This window comes from Eucalyptus grandis, chromosome 2, assembly GCF_016545825.1.
Source record: "Eucalyptus grandis isolate ANBG69807.140 chromosome 2, ASM1654582v1, whole genome shotgun sequence".
NCBI lineage: Eukaryota > Viridiplantae > Streptophyta > Magnoliopsida > Myrtales > Myrtaceae > Eucalyptus > Eucalyptus grandis.
Window position 1 is genome coordinate 50,680,899 of NC_052613.1, and position 18,910 is coordinate 50,699,808.

Here is an 18,910-nt window from a genome sequence, read left to right on the forward strand (position 1 = left end):
AGCAGGATATTGGCACGATCTGCATCTTCATCACCTGTAATTTAATCTGTCAAGATGAATAGCTCTGTCGACAAAAGGACGTTCCAGATCTCAATTTCTTAAGAGAGGTTGCCAGTTTTGCAAGAAAGGTTCAAATGGAGGACATACAGGTTCTGGAGTGCGGCAGAGAGTCCCACGCGCTACGTGCTCCTCCTATTCCTTAGGAATGGAAATCGCTAGTTAAATACCTTCCCCTTAGACATCTCCAATGTCCATTCTTCTTTCAGCATGAGGGTCGAGAGAAGATTAAAGAAATAGATACAAATTGAGAGAGAGATAGCGAGAGAGAGAGAGTCATAATGGTACCAATAAGGCAGCCAATTCTTTTTTACTTACCCCACATACAACTTAGGACAGCCAACCAAAGCAAAGGGATCTCAAGATTTCCATAATATTTCCATTATCCAAAATAAAAATAATACAGTAGTAGAATAGTAAGACGGAAGATACAGCTCACAGCAGTATATATACACCAACTATATCGGAAGAGTGGCACCAAAGGGGCAGAAAACATGGAAAAACTCATTACAAATCAAAACGCTCAGATTAGGGAAAATTCAAATTTCTTTGTACTCCCTAGTCGGCCGCGCCTCAAAGCCACCGCCTTTTCTCTTCTCTAATGTGTATGGCATATAGGTGCCAAGAATTCTATCCCACATGACGAAAAATGGCTGAGAGAAGTTGTACTTGTTACCATATAGTTGGTGGTGGACATCATGATAAGCTGTGTTGTTCTTGAAGAAAACATGGAAGAGATTCCCAGGAAGCCACAAACCACAGTGGTCGTCAACAGTTTTTATGGTTGCGAAAGAGAAGAAGAAAATGGATGCTCGAGGGCTCATCCCAGACAAGAGGAAAGACAATGCACCCCCGATTGTGTCTAGAAGAAGACCCTCCAAAGGATGGTTGTAGAGAGCGCCAAAGGCATAAGGCACAACAAGCCGGTGATGTTGAGAATGGATGTGCTTATATAGAAACTTGTTATGGTGCATATATCTATGCATGAAGTATTGCCAAGTATCCAATACCACCATTGCAGTGATAAATTGACTTGCTAATACAATAACGGAATTGTTCGAGCCTGCAGAAGCCCCAGCATCATCTGCAGTAACCTACACGTCTCAAAATGACAAGACAATCAGATACTATTGAAAATATGGACATGTTTTTATAATGAAGTGAACATCTTATGAACCATAAACAGATCAAATAAATTGAGCACAGAACTGGGAGAACAAACTACATAACTTGCGTTGGAACTAAAATGTGCCCATTCCATCTTAGAATCAGAATTCAATTCACACGGGAAATTGAGAATAGCCAATTAACTGATATCTCCACAGAAAGGGGATTTACACCCTTTTCCATGCATCATGTTGGACTCCAATAACCAGAAGCGACCTACAAAATGGCATGAGCCCTGCCATTCAGGGCAATGACAAGAACATGAGATTTGCACTACACTAGTCATGCATAAATTCATGATTAATCCATTGCCTGCAGCAACAAGCTGCACTTTACAGCTTTCTCGTTGATGGAAATCTGACACCCAATTATAAAAATAACTTTCTTTCTCAATCACGTTAAAAGAAACAAAGTCTCAGACCATTTATTACGTTCACACGTAGGCAGGTCAAGAGGAAGTGGAAAGGACAAGGCGTTTCATCGCAGATTCTTTTTATCGGTATCAAGCATGATCAAAACAGATTACCCCCATAAACAAGTCATTTCCCATCATCTTAACTTCGTTGAGCTACCAGATTTTGCTTATAGGCGACAAAGCACAGACCAACCATTCACAACCCAATAAGGAAAATTGAAGAACACATGATTAACGGCTCGCAGAGGAAAGGACAATCCAAAAGTAAACATCATCCACCAGATTTAGCCAAGACCAATACTTCCCAAGCCTAACGTACCTCCGCAGATTTCTAATCTTAAAAAAAACCAAAAGATTCACAAGGCGACAGGCAAACATATGCACAACCTCTCAGGGTCTAGAGGCGGCACATGCCGACAGCACAATCAAGAACAGAAAAAGCAGGCGACACGACCAGACTCGTCCATGAAAATTCTCTAATTAAAACACCTCAAGCTAATTAAAAAAAAAAAAAAAAAGTCGCAATCAAATCAATCAAATGAAACCAATCGCTGCGGGCGACCGACCAACGAATTCCCCAAAATGGCGAATTCCCTGGAAAGAAACCACGCACCGTGAACAAGAGGATGGCGACGACAGCCTGAACCGCCTGTTGGAGGAGGACCCCCTTGACCACCGTCGCTTTGGACACCAAATTCTTGTTGTCCTCGTCCTTCTTCGAGTGCAGCCGGTAATTCTCGAACGATCCCAGGGAGATGTATATCCCGGAATACACCCAATACACCACGATCGGAGCGAACGTCCCCAGCATCTCGTCCGACATACCGAAGGCCATGTTCAAATTTTTTTTTCTCTTTTTAAGGAAAAAACAATAGAAAAAAGGCCCCCCCACCGAAATTATAAAATCACGAGGTGAACGCTGAAATCACAGAGATCGCATGAGACGAGAACCGCCCCGGGCCTTTCGAAACAACACGGACGGCTAATGTCGCCTCTTCCCCCGCCGAACCACCTGCGTCCTCGAGCTCGACTGAAAAAACCTCCCTTCCCTCCCGAATAAAATCAAACGAAGAACACAGAGAAAGAGAGAGAGAGAAGCGATTAGGTCAAAACAAAGGAAATTAGGGCTCGCGACGACGAAGATTCGTCGCGATGGGAAAGAGAGAGAGAGAGGGGCCGGGGCGGGGCAGGGCGTTGTTGACGATAGAGACGGAAGAAAAATCAAACTATCCTCTTGTTCCAGAACCCGGAGGAGGGCCGGGGCCCGCTGCGTGCGGGCAGGTTTACTTTTCCGGTATTCGTCTCGCCACGTGGGCTTCTTCAGTCGGCTCGATCCCAGGAGGGCCGTACTCAACGGACGGCGGTTCTTTCGCGAGGGGGAATGGCGAGGGGGCAGCCCGGGTTGACCTATTGTTGGCAACTGGTGGTGGGGCCTGCGGGGGGGGCGTTGCGCTCCCAGAAATATCGCCGGTCGCGTCGCGGTTTTTGTGTTTCAGGGGGTATCGGGTCGTCGTCCACTTGGTCGGGGTCAAAAACGACGACAGTCAAGCGCGTGGCGCTCGCCTGCGCGTGGGCGGAGCCCAACACGAGGGGGGAGCGAAAGGCGCTGTCGTTGGCCGAGTCGTCGAGCGCACGTGGAGGCGCTTTCGCGGAGCGCAGAGGATTTCCCCCCTTTTTCTCTCTCTTCTGACGGCCAACCAATCAATAATCATTGGCTAGAGAGGCACGTCCAGCCACGCATTGAACTCGTGGTGTTCTCTTTATTTGCTTCAAAACCGGTGTTTTCAGTGACTGGTTATTCAATCTTCCCTCTCTCTCTCTCTCTCTATTTAGAGAGACTCTTCTCTTCATTCCGTGATTAATCTGCCTTTTTTTTTCTTTTTTCTTTTTTGTGGTAGCTTCACTTATGAGCAATTTGCCCACGTGTATGTGAAGATCCTATAGATCCGAGACAACTAATCTCATAAGACCGAACGACCGAGTTATTCAGTATTTTCACCCCTCAAGCATCCGAGAATTCTCTGATAGAGAGTGAGAAAGCAGTGCACATGTTTCCTATTTTTATACAAGATTTGATTACTGATTGAGCAAACTATGATTTTTCTGTATAATGAACCGCTTTGCAATTGAGAACCTTCCGTTTGCCGGAGTTTCATAGGCGGTCGTTCCAGCTCATGCAACTGATCATTTTAGCATTACTGGCAAGAGTCGTTGACAGAAATCCAAAAGTGCTTGTATGATCCTCATGTTGCATCCAGTTCTTGGGCTTCCGGAACCTTTTTGACAAAGTTGATTTGCGCTTGTTTGGTCCGCTTGCATGAAACTAAGAAGAAAATTAGAGATATGATCAGATAAGACAGCCTAACATTTTCTGGGGGCACGGGAAGGGGAAGCTAAAAGATGATTCGCTAAACCTTCGCTCTTTTCATTAGATGCAAGGACGGAGGATTTCCACTGCTCGTAATCCCGCTTCTCCATCTTCTTGCGCTTCTGGTAGCATGAAGACTGAACAAAAGGCGCACATAATACATATAGTTAGCAAACTCATGTGTCAACTCAGCTTCCTATATGCACTTTGAATGTCGGCATGAATTTTGATCAGCTAAATTCCAGAGTTCTTATCACTTAGCAACAAGTATAACATCAAGCATTGAACGCTAATATCTGTAATGGAAGATTTCCCTTCAGCCACTTTCTTGCTATGGAAGCAGGGATTGCTGTGAACACACCTACAGGGTACTTAGAGGTTTCACTTTTTCATTGCAACAGAGATTCGCTTTCGTTTGAAATCAAAACCAGAGGAGCACATGTGAACAAAAAGCAAGTATTAGCAAATAACGGAGGTTCATCTCATGTAGAGTTGGTGACCTCGATGTAGGTCGGCAAATTTTAGACTGGTATAGAGTTAGTTGGGGATGTTTCATGTCCCTATGATACATCAATGAGTCCTACGTGCTAAAGCTTATGGACCATCATAAATCTACACATTGAAATGGCTAAAACGGTTTACAGAACTCTTCTCAATTTAACTTGACAGACATGACTCAATCAAAAGTGACTCTCCATCGCTTGAAGTCCATAGGCGAAAATATATTGACTGGAAAGCCACATGTGCTAGAAGATTTTAAGAACTGGTAGTTGCTTCGGTGAACCTCTCTCCTTACACATATTAGCTTTGCACGTGGAAAATGCTGGTGCAAAATCTTGCACAAGCGAATTAAAGAACTCTAAGTGATATGACTTTTCGATGCAGCCTTGAGATTGAAATGATGTAGAAGTCGGTCCTCCAACATGCAAACAAATGTGCAATCGTGTTTTAATGAGGTTTTTCCTTTGGCCTGAATTGGATAAGATTAAATACCAACACTACAAAAGATTGAGCATAAAGGAGCAATGGCTGAAACGGTCATAATCCATACACTCATCTGAATTCCGAAACCATAAAGAAATCTCCCACGAAACAAAACGAAAAGGTATGCCTATATCATACCTCTGGTCCTTCATCGGATAGATGCCCACCATCCTCCAGTTGCCTCTTTTCAGGTACTACGTCAAGAAGATCTAGATGCCAAATGATAGTTGATCAGGAAAGGCTCCCAAACTATGATACAGTCAAAAACTAATCAACAAGAACGTTATAGTTCTTCAGACCAGGTAATTATAGGCAGGAGTGGATATGGGTACAAAAAAAATGGAGTGTTTTAAGAATGTTGAGCTGTCATATTATTCACCTCGGTTTCCTTTGACCTCTCGTGGATCTTTCTTTTCCTTTGTGACACCAAAAGTGTCATGGCATAGATCCTTCATTGAATTGGCGACCTGAAAGAGCAGCTGAGCGTCACCATATGTCATAATAGCAAAACACAGGTGCCATTAGATTGTTCTGGAGGGCAAGGCATAGCAAGAATGAAGCTATCTTACAGAAGCGAACTCAGTTTCCGATGTCCCACAAAGTTCAATCAACTTGATCTTGTCTACCTTGAGCTGCAAAATCAATTTAATCTTTCACTGGAATGTTTAAGATGTAATAGCCCATTACACAACAAAAGGTAGTAGCTATTCAGAAGATCATAGTGAAAAATACCTTCTGTTTCTTCGCACATAAGTAGAATGCTACAGCAACAAATACAGGTCGAGTGAAATCAGCAGTTGCCCTTCTTGAAGCGGGCAATGATGTGAGGAACCTGTCCTTGTATCTGGTAAAGACGGACATCATGATTACATCTCAAGTCACAAAAGATCATTTGAGGCCAAAGAAATTGATAATCCTACTAAATCAAAGTCGGGGCTCGTTAAAACACGGCAACTCATGATTGCTGAGCACTGGAGAAATCACACGGCGAATCTTTCTACATCATATATAATCAGTGTAATGCCGAGTGAAAAATGAACAAGGATGGCTTTTCTGCAGCAATACACATGTAAACCTCTCGCGGGCAATCCAGCACACATTTGGTAATGAAAAATCAACAAGTCTCTAGAGCCAATCAAGAGCAACGACAAGATGACCGAGCCTCGCAACCTATATAGGACTAATATGATCGGAAAGGAAACCGAGACTTACAGAGACAGGCCCTTCTTCACGAGCGGAATCAGCCTGACGCAACCGAACTGAATCGCGAGCTCTCTGATATCCAACGTATTCCTGTAACACCAATGCATCGGTGCCGATTCAAATTCTGAACAGATCACGCTAGCTAAAATCAGCTCCCAAGGAGAACGAAGCGCTACTCACTTGAGCCCCAGTCCGTTCTGCATTGAAATGAACGATCTATTGTAAGCTTTCTCCGACAATCCGCTCAGCTTCACCGCGGCCTGCCTATCGAATATCACCTGCAATCTGTAGAATTCCATAACATCCTATCAACACGACCGATCACTTAGAAGCCGGAATCGAAGATCGACCCAAAAAAGGAGAGTCCGAGCAACCTGTTCGCGGCGATTTCCAAGCAGATCACGGCCTTGCAGCCCTCTCCCTACGAGAAACAAAAGAATCGAATCTCAGAAATCCGACCGCAAACGAACGCGCACCCGAACTTCCGCCGCCGCGCGAGGAGAAGGAGGAGGAGGGGAAAAAAAAAAGGAGAGGGGAGGATACCACGCCGATGATGGAGGAATCGAACTGGACGTCGCAGAGGCGGCGGAGCTCGGCCGCCTTGCGGAGGAGGTGCTTGGGCTCCGACAGGCCGAGCTTCCTGGCGATCTCGGAGAGGTCCATTCCGGCGACGGCGGTTCCTCCTCCCTTTCGAGACGAGAGCGAGAGCGAGGGGCTGCGGTCGAGGCGTCGCGACTGGAGAAGATGGAGGGAAGGAGGGAGGGTAGATTAATTCGCTTCTGAAAATGGCGGGAACGGAAGCTGGTGATTTTTCGTTCGCGCTGCTGTTCGAGATTTCCCTCTTTCTTCATTCCTTTTTTAAATTAATTTTCTTTTTTGTGTGTGTGTTTTTTTCCTTTTTTTGTTTCGAACGGTTGGCGCGTAAAATAGGTTTTTCCCCGGGAACTAAACTGGAGTGGCGCCAGAGAAACGAATCTGTTACGGCCCCAAAAAAAAAGGGGAGAGAAAAAAAAAATGGGACTTGTTTGATTTTAAATTTTTCCCTTTTCTGGATTTTTCGTAATGGTGACCGTCCACGGAAATTATTTTAATTAATGACTAACGTAAGAGGAACAAAATTGAATGATTGATGTGTGGGAAGAGATAGAAAATTAAATGGGCAATTGAAATGTCCAATTTCACATGAAATTAAATTAAATGCACAGGAACAGAGAAACTAAGGTCATATCAGGTAACATTTTTGTTTCTCCTAATTTATGTTCTTTGGTTCTTTGAAATCAAAAAATAACAAAAATCTATTTTGTAGCATCAATTAATTTTTTTATTACCCGAAATAGAAAAGTGGCCGAGGAAATAAATTTGAAAAAATAAATAAAAAGTAGAAAAAAGTGTTTCTTATTCTCAAGAAGAATTTATAAAAATAAGTTATTTTTTCTTTTATTTTCTTATTTTCTTCTTCTTTGTCTGCTGCCACCCCCTTCTACCGCTACCCGCTACCTCCACCAACGACTGTCGATGACGATGGTCATCGACCGCCACCACCCACCGCCAATCGTCGCTACCGATGACACCACCCGCTGCCCATCGCCATTGACCACCGTGGCCAACGCCATCAACGGCGGAAGAATCGACAACAATAAGAAAGAATATGAAATAAAAATTAAAAGAAATTCTACATTACAAAAATATTGCGAATCATATCAAACACGTTCTTATTCTTTTTACATTATGATAATATAAAATTTGTATAGTTACAAAGCACATTCTTTTATTGAGAAATTGTTTTGGGGAATATAAATTGAAAAGGATTATTTATGAAATGAAATTGCTCCCCATAATAGAAGCATTACCAAACGGATCCTAAGTTTCTGTAAAAGACTACTAGCGAAAGCTCGCAATCATATTTGATTAATGAAAAATTAAAATTTCTTTGTTGTAAAATTGTATAACTACGGAAATAGAAAAATATACAACATGTTAAAGCTTGATAAATTATATGATTCTCCAATTTTGGCCTTTTTTTTTCCAAAAGAAAAGACCACAAAAAACTCTAAACTTTGTTCAAAGTGACAAATTTATTCAAAACTTTTTTTGTGACATGAAAAACCTTAAATTTTGCCAACCATGACACATTTACCCTAAAAAAAAAAATTGTAACATAAAAAACCCCGAACTTCTATCTCGTGTAACACATTTACCCTAAACTATAGAATATTTTGATCTTTTACTTTTTAAATTTGTTTTTTCTTTTTCTTTTTTTTCTTCTTCTTCTCTCGCCCTTTGCTGGCCATGGCGGAGGAAAGTCGAAGTCAGGCGAGAGCGACCCTCGCCCTCCGCCGACCATGGCGAAGGGATGTCGGAGTCAGGTGAGGGCGACCTCGCCGACTCCGACTTCCCTCTGTCATGGCCGATTGAGGGAAGAGAGAAGAAGGAAAAAAAAAAGCATAAAAAATAAGAAAAAATGTTCTTGGTGGGGTAAATATGTCACGGTTTGCAAAATTTTTGATTTTTCATGTTACAAAAAAATATTTGGGGTAAATTTGTCATTCTAGGCAAAGTTTAGAATTTTTTGTGGTGTTTTCCCTTTAGAAACTCCCAAAACTCTCCTTACCAAAAAAAAAAAAAAAAAAAAAAACTCCCAAAACTCTCATGTAATCAAATACAGGCCTGTGCTAATTTCTGAAATTTGAATAATATTTAAAACTTTTGACCAAGAAAAGGTCACTTCCTTACATTTTCCATGGTGAAAACAAGTGTGCTTGATCCAGGAAATATTTTACGATAAAACCAAATACTAAAAAAATATTTTTTTCCTTTTTAAGTTAGAGAATCACTTTCCTAACTTTAAATGTGCATATTTTCTTCAACCGAACATGATTTTTCGTTGGTTGATCATTTTCAACAAACTAATGTGCGAAAGTTCAGCAAATTAATTTGCGAATTTTTTTTTTTTTGCTCAAATGAGTATTGAATAAAGGTGAGGATAAAGCAACTAATCTGTTTGGTGTAGATGTAGTCGGGCTGTGGCTGTGTTTTGCTTTGATATGGTATTGCCGTGAGATGCCATAGCTAGTGTGGTCAGCGATACATGTCCAAAAGTAATGGCCTTAATAAAAGCAAAAGAAGGAAGCAATATTCTGTAAATTTCTATGAGTTATTGTAGCTTTTATGGTACTGTAACCGTGAGGAGTCCCTCAGACATTTACGAAAGCCGAGACCTCTTTTTCAAAGCTATGGTTTTTATAACAAAGCTATAATTGTCGCAGCAGTCTTGTCCTCTTGTGTTTAAGACAACGAAAGCTGCTATTTTATAGCCATGGTATCAACGTAGCCACGAAGGTCACCTAACTCAGACCTTGGCAAGTCCCTAAAAGGCCCCATCTAGACCACAACATATAAAAATCAAGTTGGGCGTTGCCTACGGCCAGGCCAAAAAACAAATTCGGTTCCCAACGAGGGATTAGGGCATGGCATGGCCATTTTTTGAGCTGAATCGTTGGCCTATATGTAAACTTACAATATTCTAGATAATTTTTATAATCACTCTCCATATATATTTAACACACCCCTCGAACTAAAGTTGGTTGCAAAGACAGTAGATTGAACTTATAAGCAATATTTATCAAGATGTGATTCATACCCCTATCAATAGGAAGGCATAGGTGAGTGGTTTGGAAGCCGACCTAGCAAGGGTCGTAGGGTAGCACCCTAAGGCTCATGTTTTATTGGTAAATAAAGCTTAGACACATGAATAGCTATTAAGAATATATAATATTTTTCTTTCATAATTAAGGGTTGTCACTAAAATATGCGATGCGCTAGTTATAATGAAATTTTCTGCTGAATGTAACCTAGTTTAAGAACGAACCAAAGGAAATATTCCGTCTTGAATTCTCTCTCTTATTCTTACTCTATTTTTCATTGTGTCTAAGCACCTAATTCTAGCTATATTAAAAAAAACACACTAATCTGTATATTTTTTGGATAAATGGTGCCTCGACACCTTGGAAAGATAGCGCCGTCAAAATTAGCTTTTGAGTAGACATTATCGAGATGCAATAACACTGTTCGAGAAAATCAAAATGAGGCTCGCTTCCAATTAGGCAAAAAAACAGCCAAAGTGCTAAAGGTCAAGAAAGTGACATTTAAGTATAATTTTTTTAAAAAAATAGGACACTTGAGTGTTAAGTTGGACGAACTCAATCGAAAATCCTACATTACAATTTTTTATTAATATTATTTGCCTATATAGCTCATTGGAGAGTTGTATGAAACAATGAACATTATGAATGCATAGATCGATGACCCTCACTTAATCTAGAGGAGGGCCACGACCCTTGCCTCAGGTCTGAGCGAGGTTTCATTGGCTTGCCACCAGTCGGCCAAGGTCGTTGGCCTCTAGCCAAGGCCCGACAACCTCGGCCACCCTCTCCCCACCGTCGCCGGCCCTTCCCAGTGACGAGAAGGAGGAGGCGGTGGCGGCGAGGCCTAAGCCCTCAACCGTTTGCGATCTTTATCTTATTCCACTTTGTTATATATAAATAAAAATTTTATTTAATTAATATATATTATTTATCTAGCCATGTTAGCAAAATGATGTCGTTTTTATACTTGTTTAGTCACATTAGCGTGCAAAATGATGTCATTTTGCACTTATTAGTCGAAAAAACACAACATATGTATTTTGCTTGGATTTTCTTGTCATTAGTACTTGACTGATCCAATTAACTCAAATTTTTGTACTTAGATATAACTTTTATAACTTTTGGTATTTAAGTGTCTTCCCATGTCAACCTTTGGTATTCAGGACTTCTTTTAATCATCTCCAAATTGATGTGTGAAGGTAGATGCAAAATGCGGTGATAGGAAAATAATAGGCACACTAGGGAGGCCAACTTAGCAAATTACTAGTCCAGTCGTGTAGGACCCACCCGACATTAATTTTTCTCTGTCCTCTCTCTCCCCATCACCTTTTCCTTTCTTCTCTCTCTCGCTTGCTTTTTCCTCTTGTTCTTTTCCTTGGAGCATCCATAGACACACGCCCCAAAGCTCCAACGGCCATGGCTTCCACAAGCTTGAGCTCAAGCGACACTGTGGTAGCAAGATGTCAAAGCTCAAGCGGCCATGGCTATAAGCTCAAGATATGGCAACCATGGTTGTGACCTCGTGCTCAAGTGGCCATTGCCACGAGCTTGAGGCCAAGGTCGAAACTCAAGCGGTTAAGGCTACCCCAAGCTCTGGGTTCGAGGTTGAGTTCCATGGCCAAAGCAAGCATGATCCTCGGGCTCGGGCTCGGGTTTGAGGTCTAGCCATGGAAGATGCAAAAGGAGAAAAAAAAAGGGCTAAAGAGATAAGATGATCGACCAAGACGGCGAGGTAAAAGGAATAGAGAGGAGAGAGGAAAATTAACGTAAGTTGGGCTAGATGCGGCTCATGTTGTCCAATGAATGAATGGACTGGTAATTTGCTGAGTTGATCTCTCTAGTGTATCCAATATTTTCTCATGCAGTGAGGCCCTTTGCGAAGGACTTCGAATTGGAGTATAGGGGGAGAAATTGATTCGACGATGGCAAATGTATGTGGGTGAAAGGGTGTTTGTATCCATTGCATTGGAAGAGAATTCCATTTGAGAGCATAGAGATAAAGATAAAATACATGGAATGTTTAATTTTGAGATGACAATCCGTGGCTTAGTTATTGGTCTCAAACCATATCATTATAGATCCAATTTATTATGGAGTGATTAGTTTCAAATTGGGTAAGTTCTAGATCTATAGATTTAGTTTTCGGTTTTTGGAATCTAAAGTTTATCGTGTTTATTTTAAAACTGACCTTACAACCTTTCTTGCTTTTTTGATTTGGTTTAGGATTTGCAGAGAACTCGTTTTTCTTTTATTTATTTTATTGTTGATTTAACTTTTTTTATTGTAAAATAACACGAGTAACAACATGAATCAAAGTAAAAGACAAACAAGGGCGAGGCTTGCAAGGCTTGAACAAGTGAGGATGAGCCATGAGCTAGTGGAAAGGAAGGTGAGTCATGAGCAAGAGATAGAGAGTTCAGGGAGTTCAGGTGTTTGAATGAAGTTGGAAAGAATAGAAGGAAAAAAAAAACCAAAAAGAAAGCAACAAAAGGATGCCGAGAGAAAAATTAGGGTCTTGGGCTTTATGGAACCGTTTCCAAAATCGTTTCGATTCTCAAACGAATCTTTACTTGAAATCGTGAATTGGATCGGTTCTAACAAAACTTGAAATTGAATTAATTTTTAAGGTGGTCTAGTTTGGATGTACAAGATTATGATCTATTGTATCATAATTGAACTTTTGTTTTTACCGGGCGTTTAAATCGCATATATTCCAAAGTACGTAACCGCGTTTGCAAAAGAGGGAAAAAAATGTACATCGCTGAATGCTCCCCCCTCAGATCAGATTTTAGCACTTCACTTCAGTTGCCAAAAACAGCGAGGAAGGAAACCCAACTGAATCCGATAGGAAGTACAAAATCCAAAAAGAAAAGGAAAAGGAAAAGGAAAAGGAAACCGAACCGGTTCGGATCCCAAATCGCCTTTTCCCGCTCGGGAACGTGCTCGGTCCGCCCGCCAGATCTATCAAGCTCGGGCCTTAGCCTCGTCGCCGACAAACCGGGGAATCGCACGATCGAGTCGGACGCCGTCGATTCCGCCTTCTTCAATCTGCATTCGCGCGAGTTCAGCTGGACAGGAGCTCCGCACTCCGCGGCCAATCCCAAGGGGGCCGAGGCCCGTTGCCGAATTCCGATGCCCGACGCGGCGGCGCAGGTCAGGGACGATATGGCCGCGAGCGGGGACGGCGACGAGCGAGCTCGCTAGCTGTTTAGCCGAAGGGAGGAGTTCGCGCGATTGCCGGAACCGCGAGGGGGAAGGGATAGGGAAAGAGATAGTTCGGCGTCGCGATACGGGGAGGGGTTTTGGCGAAGATGGGGCTGGATAAGCGCGGCGACGAGATGTTCGTCGTCGAGAGGAGGGGTTGGATCGGCGCGTTCCTGCGTTCGTTGAGGCGGGGCCGGGATCGGCTCCGGGCCGCTCGCCGGGGGCGGAGGAGTTATAAGCTGAGATTCTCGCGCTTGGCGTCTCTGCTGGCCGCTATTTTCCTGTTTTGCCTCGTGGCTTTCGGCCTGAACATGTTCCTGCACGGTGAGGCATTTGCGCCCGGAGTTTTTTCTGATCGCGAGGAACGTCGCGTAACTCCATTTCGTCTGCGGAATCCGTGTTGGTTGACGCATTGTTTTGGTTGTAGCTGTTTTAGCTTCAGAGCTTTGCCATTGCTCGAGCACCAAGCTAGGCAGACGAACGATTGTGCTTATGGCGTTTTAAGTGCATAGAACATATGGCATGCTCCTTCTTTCTTTCTTTTTGTTAGTTTTGATGTTGGGTTTTCCTTTTTCTCTTCGGGGCATGGGGGAGGAGTGGATTTAGTTTTTTTTTTTTTTTTTTGGTCGAAAGGAGTGGATTTAGTTTGTAGCAACAAGGGGTTCGTGAATGTTGTGATTCATACATTCTCGTTTTCCAACTCTTGTCCTTTCCATCGTATTCAGACCAATATAACAATGTTTCTTCTCCATTCAGTGGGCTTTCCACTGGAGAGACTTTTCATGGTTGATGTGTTTCGAAAAGTAGTTTCACGAGGCGGCTTCTTTGCATTTTATAGTGAAACTCCTCTTGCCGTTGCTACAGGTACTTTAAATTGTCTTCCTTAGTCGCTGTTGTTCGCGTTTGCTATGCTTCTAGAGCTTGCAAGAGACCTCATCTTTATCGACTTCACTCTTCACTATTGCTGAATAAGATCCCCTCCACCCTATGGTCATAATCTGTCAGCATTTGATTAGACTACGTATAACCTTCCTGGTCAAAAGGGGGGTGGGTGCTTGGTGTTGCTTTCTCGTTTTCCTGTCCATGTTACTTCCTTAACTTTAGTACGACACGCAATGCAGGAAAGATGGAAGGCAGAACTCCATCTGCCTATAGAGTAAAAGTAGCAGACACAGTAAAAGGAGCAGACACGGTGAAAGAAGCAGACACAGTGAAAGAAGCAGACACAGGGTCTGATGTTGGGAAAAAACCAACAAGCAAGCATCGCAAGCGGCGTAAGTAATTTTCTTGCATAGCTTAATCCTCTATTTCAGGCCTTAGTCCAGCCTTTACATGATTAGGTAATGGACATGACGTGTCGTCTTGCGTTAGCAGACATATTAAACTAAACCGTGCCCTTGCTTGTTCTAAGTAAAGCAGATGATACTCAAGCAAATACATTTTGATATCTACAGATTCACTCTTAGCAGCTTTGGAATTTTTGCACCTTTGTTGACATCATAAATTGTGTTTTAAAAACTTTTCAAGCTTAAGTCTGATTTGATGCTTGTTAGCTGCCTTCATTTAAATATTGCACTGTATTCAAACCTGTGCAAAGACGAACAATGCTTATTCATTTTCCTGTCGCATGCTTATTCTGTACTCTGTTTATATACCTTCATCTTTTCTATGTTGATATTTCAGATCTTCCTTGTGAAGTAACTTTATCAGAGTCAGTCAACAATCTAGTTGAACCCAGCAGTTTCATGAATTTCACGCAGTTTTCACTGGATTACATTGAAAAGGAGGAAAATAGTTTTTCCTTCCCTAGATTTGGTGGACATCAGACCCTTGGTGAAAGAGAGAACTCCTTTCATGCAATAAGCCAAAAACTTCATTGTGGTTTTGTCAAGGGGCCAGCGAGCACTGGATTCGATTTGGATGAAAAGGACAGGATATATATGGATACATGTAAAGTTGTGGTGTCTTCTTGCATTTTCGGAAGTTCTGATTTTCTGAGGCGGCCAACAACCAAGCGGGTACGTATACTTGATCGATTCTCTATTGCCACATACTAGAAAGCAGAACTTATTAACAACTTTAGTTAAGACATTCTGTTGTAATTAGTGGTTCTCTAAGTTTGAAGTTGATTTCTGAATCTGCAAAATTTAAATGATCAGTGGTGTTCCTTCAAGTTTACCCTTAAGTAAATGTTAACATTGATTGAATGAGGCATAGGCAGAATTCCTCATCCAACATCTTCAATTTATGTAATGTCCTACCTAATGTGGAAGTTCTTGTGTTGCAGACGGTAATCTGACAATATTACTTGGGATCTTTTCCCACGAAACATTTGAATTCTAGTTGCTATCTCCCGCTCTGGCAAATTCGTTTATATTTTGCACGCTGTTTGCCAGGAATTGTGAAATACATTCAGGTCTTGGGCCTGAGTTTTGCAAACTTTGGATCTCTAAGTCTAAGGCAAATAGATACTTGGATGCCTAGACAATATTTTTTATTGGCAGCACATATTTTAATTATCTGAGATTCTTAAAGAAAGTATGTAGGCAAATGTAAGATGCTTGCTATCTTCCAAGTGATCTTATGTACCACACACATATACTGCAGATGACTGAGTATTCCAAGAAAAATGTCTGCTTTGTTATGTTTGTGGATGAGGAGACACTATCAACTCTGTCATCAGAAGGGAATACTCCTGATGATACAGGTCATATTGGGCTATGGAAAATAGTTGTCGTCAAGAACTTACCATACAAAGACATGCGTCGAACTGGAAAAGTGCCCAAACTCCTATCTCATCGGCTCTTCCCTTCTTCCAGGTAATATAGTTTATTTATTCAAGCGTTCTCTGCTGGAGGCATCTATGGGTTCTTCTAAATTGCGACCTTGTAAATTGCATTTTCTTTTTTCTTTTTACTAGGTATTCAATATGGCTTGACAGCAAAATGCGTCTGAATACTGATCCAATGCTTATCATCGAGTACTTCTTGTGGCGAACAAAGTCAGAGTATGCCATTTCAAACCACTATGATCGTCACTGTGTCTGGGAGGAAGTTCTCCAAAACAAACGTCTAAACAAGTACAATCACACAGCCATTGATGAGCAGTTTCTGTTTTACCAATCTGATGGCCTCACCAAGTTTGATCCCACTGATCCAAATACTCCTCTTCCTAGTTGTGCGTGCAATTCCAATTTTCCCTTTTTGACATTTGCATCCACCATTTCCCTTGATTCTCACAATAATTTTGTCTCTACAGATGTGCCTGAAGGCTCCTTCATTGTGCGGGCCCATACACCAATGTCAAACTTATTTTCATGTCTTTGGTTCAATGAGGTCGATCGATTCACATCACGTGATCAACTAAGCTTTGCATACACTTACCTCAAATTGAGGAGATTAAATCCTGACAGGCAGTTCTATTTACATATGTTCAAGGTGATGCATATTTTCCCTTATTCCTCTGCATTTATCTGAGTTGCCATTATGTACTTGGAAGTAGTATATGGCTAGCAATTCGAGATTATACTTTTTTTTTTTTGAGCGTGTAATTCAATATGATTGATTCAGTGCATCCTCTTCCCTAATACCAGTCATTCAAGCTCGAAATCCCTTCTTTATCAGATGATTGGTTTCTTGTGATACACCTGAAAAACTGCAATGCTTCTGTTCATTACTGTTGGAAAACATCGCAAGCTGAAATCGGGTTACTTCCATGATCTCCCACTGACTTGAGGAAATAAGAAGTCATGGTTCTATTGTTCATAAATGACACTTTCATCCAGAATTGTAAATATTTGGCTTCTTGAGCCTACGTGGGAGCTGTATAGCACTTCCTGGGGCTGGGAAACCTTTTAAGCCTGGCAATATGGTAGACTAAATTCATTTGACGCCCATAGTGACTTCCTAAATCCGTCTTAATCATTCTAGGGCACCACTCAGATATCGTTGAGTTGATGTAACCAGTACACTGGTTCCGGTGACTGTTCTGGGTTCTGCTTCACAAAATTAGCTGCATATAGTGACAAAAAGATAAATGGCAATATGCAGCGTGTCCGTGTGTAGCGCTTCCTTTTCTAGTTGCATCAATAAGCATACAGTGTTTAGGGGTCGATGGTAGGTATAGGATGGTGACGAATTTTGTGGAACGTAGTTGTCCTGTGTAATGGCATGATCAGCCCGAAGTTCCACCAGCAAATACTGACTATTGTATCAATTTAAATTTGTGCACATAATAAATTGGACTACTTTAATCTTATTACTGAATATCTTTTCTCCAGGATTGTGAGCGCAGAGCGCTAGTAAAGCTATTCCATCACAGGGAGCTTCCTCTTCCAGTATCACCTTGAGTTTCACTGGTGTTTTTACCTGGAAAGGTAGATCTGACTTATGCAAACCTGTCGTTGTCTTTCCACTTGCAGAGTATATGACTTTGTCAAGCTCCCGAAATTTCTTTGAAATGAAAATTTTCACGGAATTATGCATCCACCCTAGCACTCTGTTGGAAATGCAATAGAAAATTATGTTGTTGAATTTGCTTTAATAAACACTGGTGTTGGACCTATATTAGTATACTTACTTATAATAGAGCTGTTCTGGGTTTTAACATGGGTTTTAAGAGTTAATCTGTCTGGTTCGTAATGGCAGGTTCCACCAAATGTTTCCTGGCTCATCGCTCTATTTTCAATTTGTGGTTGGATGAAGATACACTCATCATTCTAGAGTGAATCATCAATTGGGAATTGATCTCAAAGTCAATATGTTGGTTCACCAAGGGATCTCAATATCTTGTGTGGTGAGTCTATGATTTCGCAGTAATTGTTCATGGAGTTCCCGGATCTGCATCGACTTTGGCATTTTTTAGCACTGTCGATTTGCTTCCTAGTCAGTTGTGTAATTCAGAAATTATCTCTCTTTCACCAATCAGATGCTAAGCTTGGTTCATTTTCGATATAGCTGGCATTACTTTCAGACAATTAGTCTATGTGAACTCTCGTAAAAAATAAGCAAGGACATGCAATGGAATGACAGAAATTGAAGGAGTTAAAAAAGGGTAGAATGGGGTTACGAAAGTAAAGATTCCTAGCAAAGTTTACTCTATCTGTTCTTGCCTGCAGGTGGTGATGCTTGAACAGTTTCTGCAGGAATTGTTGGATCCATGTAGTCAGATCTACATGAAGTGCTCTCGGTTGATTTTGAGACAGGAAGTAAATAATTGGACCTCATTCGCTTGCTCAGTTCAAATGTATTGATTGCCGGATGTAAGCCGTTGAGAGTGAGCAAGGCTAGGTGACTCGAGAATGAATCTCCTGTTCAATGAGGGTTTAGTATGAATCGTCGTAAGACTCAGTTTGCTGATCAGACGAAATGTTTGCCCTTTGAAGCGAACAGGTGACTTTTTACTTTTTCTTCTATTTCCTGGAGAGGGAAAAGCTCATTTTAATTCAGCTTCTTGTCTCTCACTTATTCAGCTTCTTGTCTCGATAATGTTCTTGGAAGCAACAGTGAAAAGGCCAATTTACGGCAATAAGGTTGCCTTTCTATTGTCAATTTTGTCATTCTTTTTTTGTGTTAAGGCAGAGAGACAAGGTTTGTGCTTATATTCTACGTGAAGTGAACTTCAGCTGGCATATGTTTTGATCCCTGGTTCTTGATCCGCAGTTCTTTCAACTTCACGGGCAAGAAGGATCTTCCTCTTTTTAGCCACTTTTACCATATAACTAGAAGAATACATATGTTTTTTTGGCCAAAATATGGCTGGAAGGAATTGCTATAGAAAGAAAAGATGTCATCATATCGAAAAGAGGAAAATGTCGATGAAAAGCGGGAGAACCGCTCGATCCAGGTGAAAAATCATGGTCAAGGAGTT

At 41.5% G+C, this 18,910-nt stretch overlaps 3 protein-coding genes across 4 annotated transcripts; 1 reads left to right on the forward strand and 2 right to left on the reverse strand.

Annotated features, from left to right (window-relative positions):
- Positions 1-333: 333 nt before the first annotated feature.
- Positions 334-2,842, reverse strand: LOC104433626 (sphinganine C4-monooxygenase 1). Its single transcript, XM_010046435.3, has 2 exons — positions 2,253-2,842; positions 334-1,151 (listed from the first exon to the last, which is right to left on the reverse strand). Exons 1-2 carry the CDS (start codon positions 2,472-2,474, stop codon positions 597-599), a joined length of 777 nt encoding a protein of 258 aa, XP_010044737.1. The 5' UTR covers positions 2,475-2,842; the 3' UTR covers positions 334-596.
- A 763-nt stretch (positions 2,843-3,605) lies between these two features.
- Positions 3,606-6,937, reverse strand: LOC104433625 (origin of replication complex subunit 6). The gene is made up of 10 exons (XM_010046433.3): positions 6,738-6,937; positions 6,569-6,615; positions 6,375-6,479; positions 6,204-6,284; positions 5,724-5,835; positions 5,561-5,623; positions 5,371-5,458; positions 5,130-5,200; positions 4,054-4,144; positions 3,606-3,962 (listed from the first exon to the last, which is right to left on the reverse strand). The coding sequence occupies exons 1-10, from the start codon at positions 6,855-6,857 to the stop codon at positions 3,883-3,885; spliced, it is 858 nt and encodes a 285-aa protein (XP_010044735.2). The 5' UTR covers positions 6,858-6,937; the 3' UTR covers positions 3,606-3,882.
- A 5,736-nt stretch (positions 6,938-12,673) lies between these two features.
- On the forward strand, positions 12,674-18,683 carry LOC104433624. 2 transcript variants are annotated; one of them, XM_010046432.3, is made up of 9 exons: positions 12,674-13,366; positions 14,164-14,316; positions 14,726-15,060; positions 15,650-15,861; positions 15,963-16,219; positions 16,301-16,479; positions 17,322-17,417; positions 17,689-17,836; positions 18,159-18,683. In XM_010046432.3, exons 1-7 carry the CDS (start codon positions 13,150-13,152, stop codon positions 17,388-17,390), a joined length of 1,422 nt encoding a protein of 473 aa, XP_010044734.2. In that variant the 5' UTR covers positions 12,674-13,149; the 3' UTR covers positions 17,391-17,417; positions 17,689-17,836; positions 18,159-18,683. The 2 variants fall into 2 exon arrangements, with proteins under 2 accessions (XP_010044734.2, XP_039160040.1); XM_039304106.1 differs by having other exon boundaries at positions 18,186-18,683.
- The last annotated feature ends 227 nt before the right edge of the window (positions 18,684-18,910 follow it).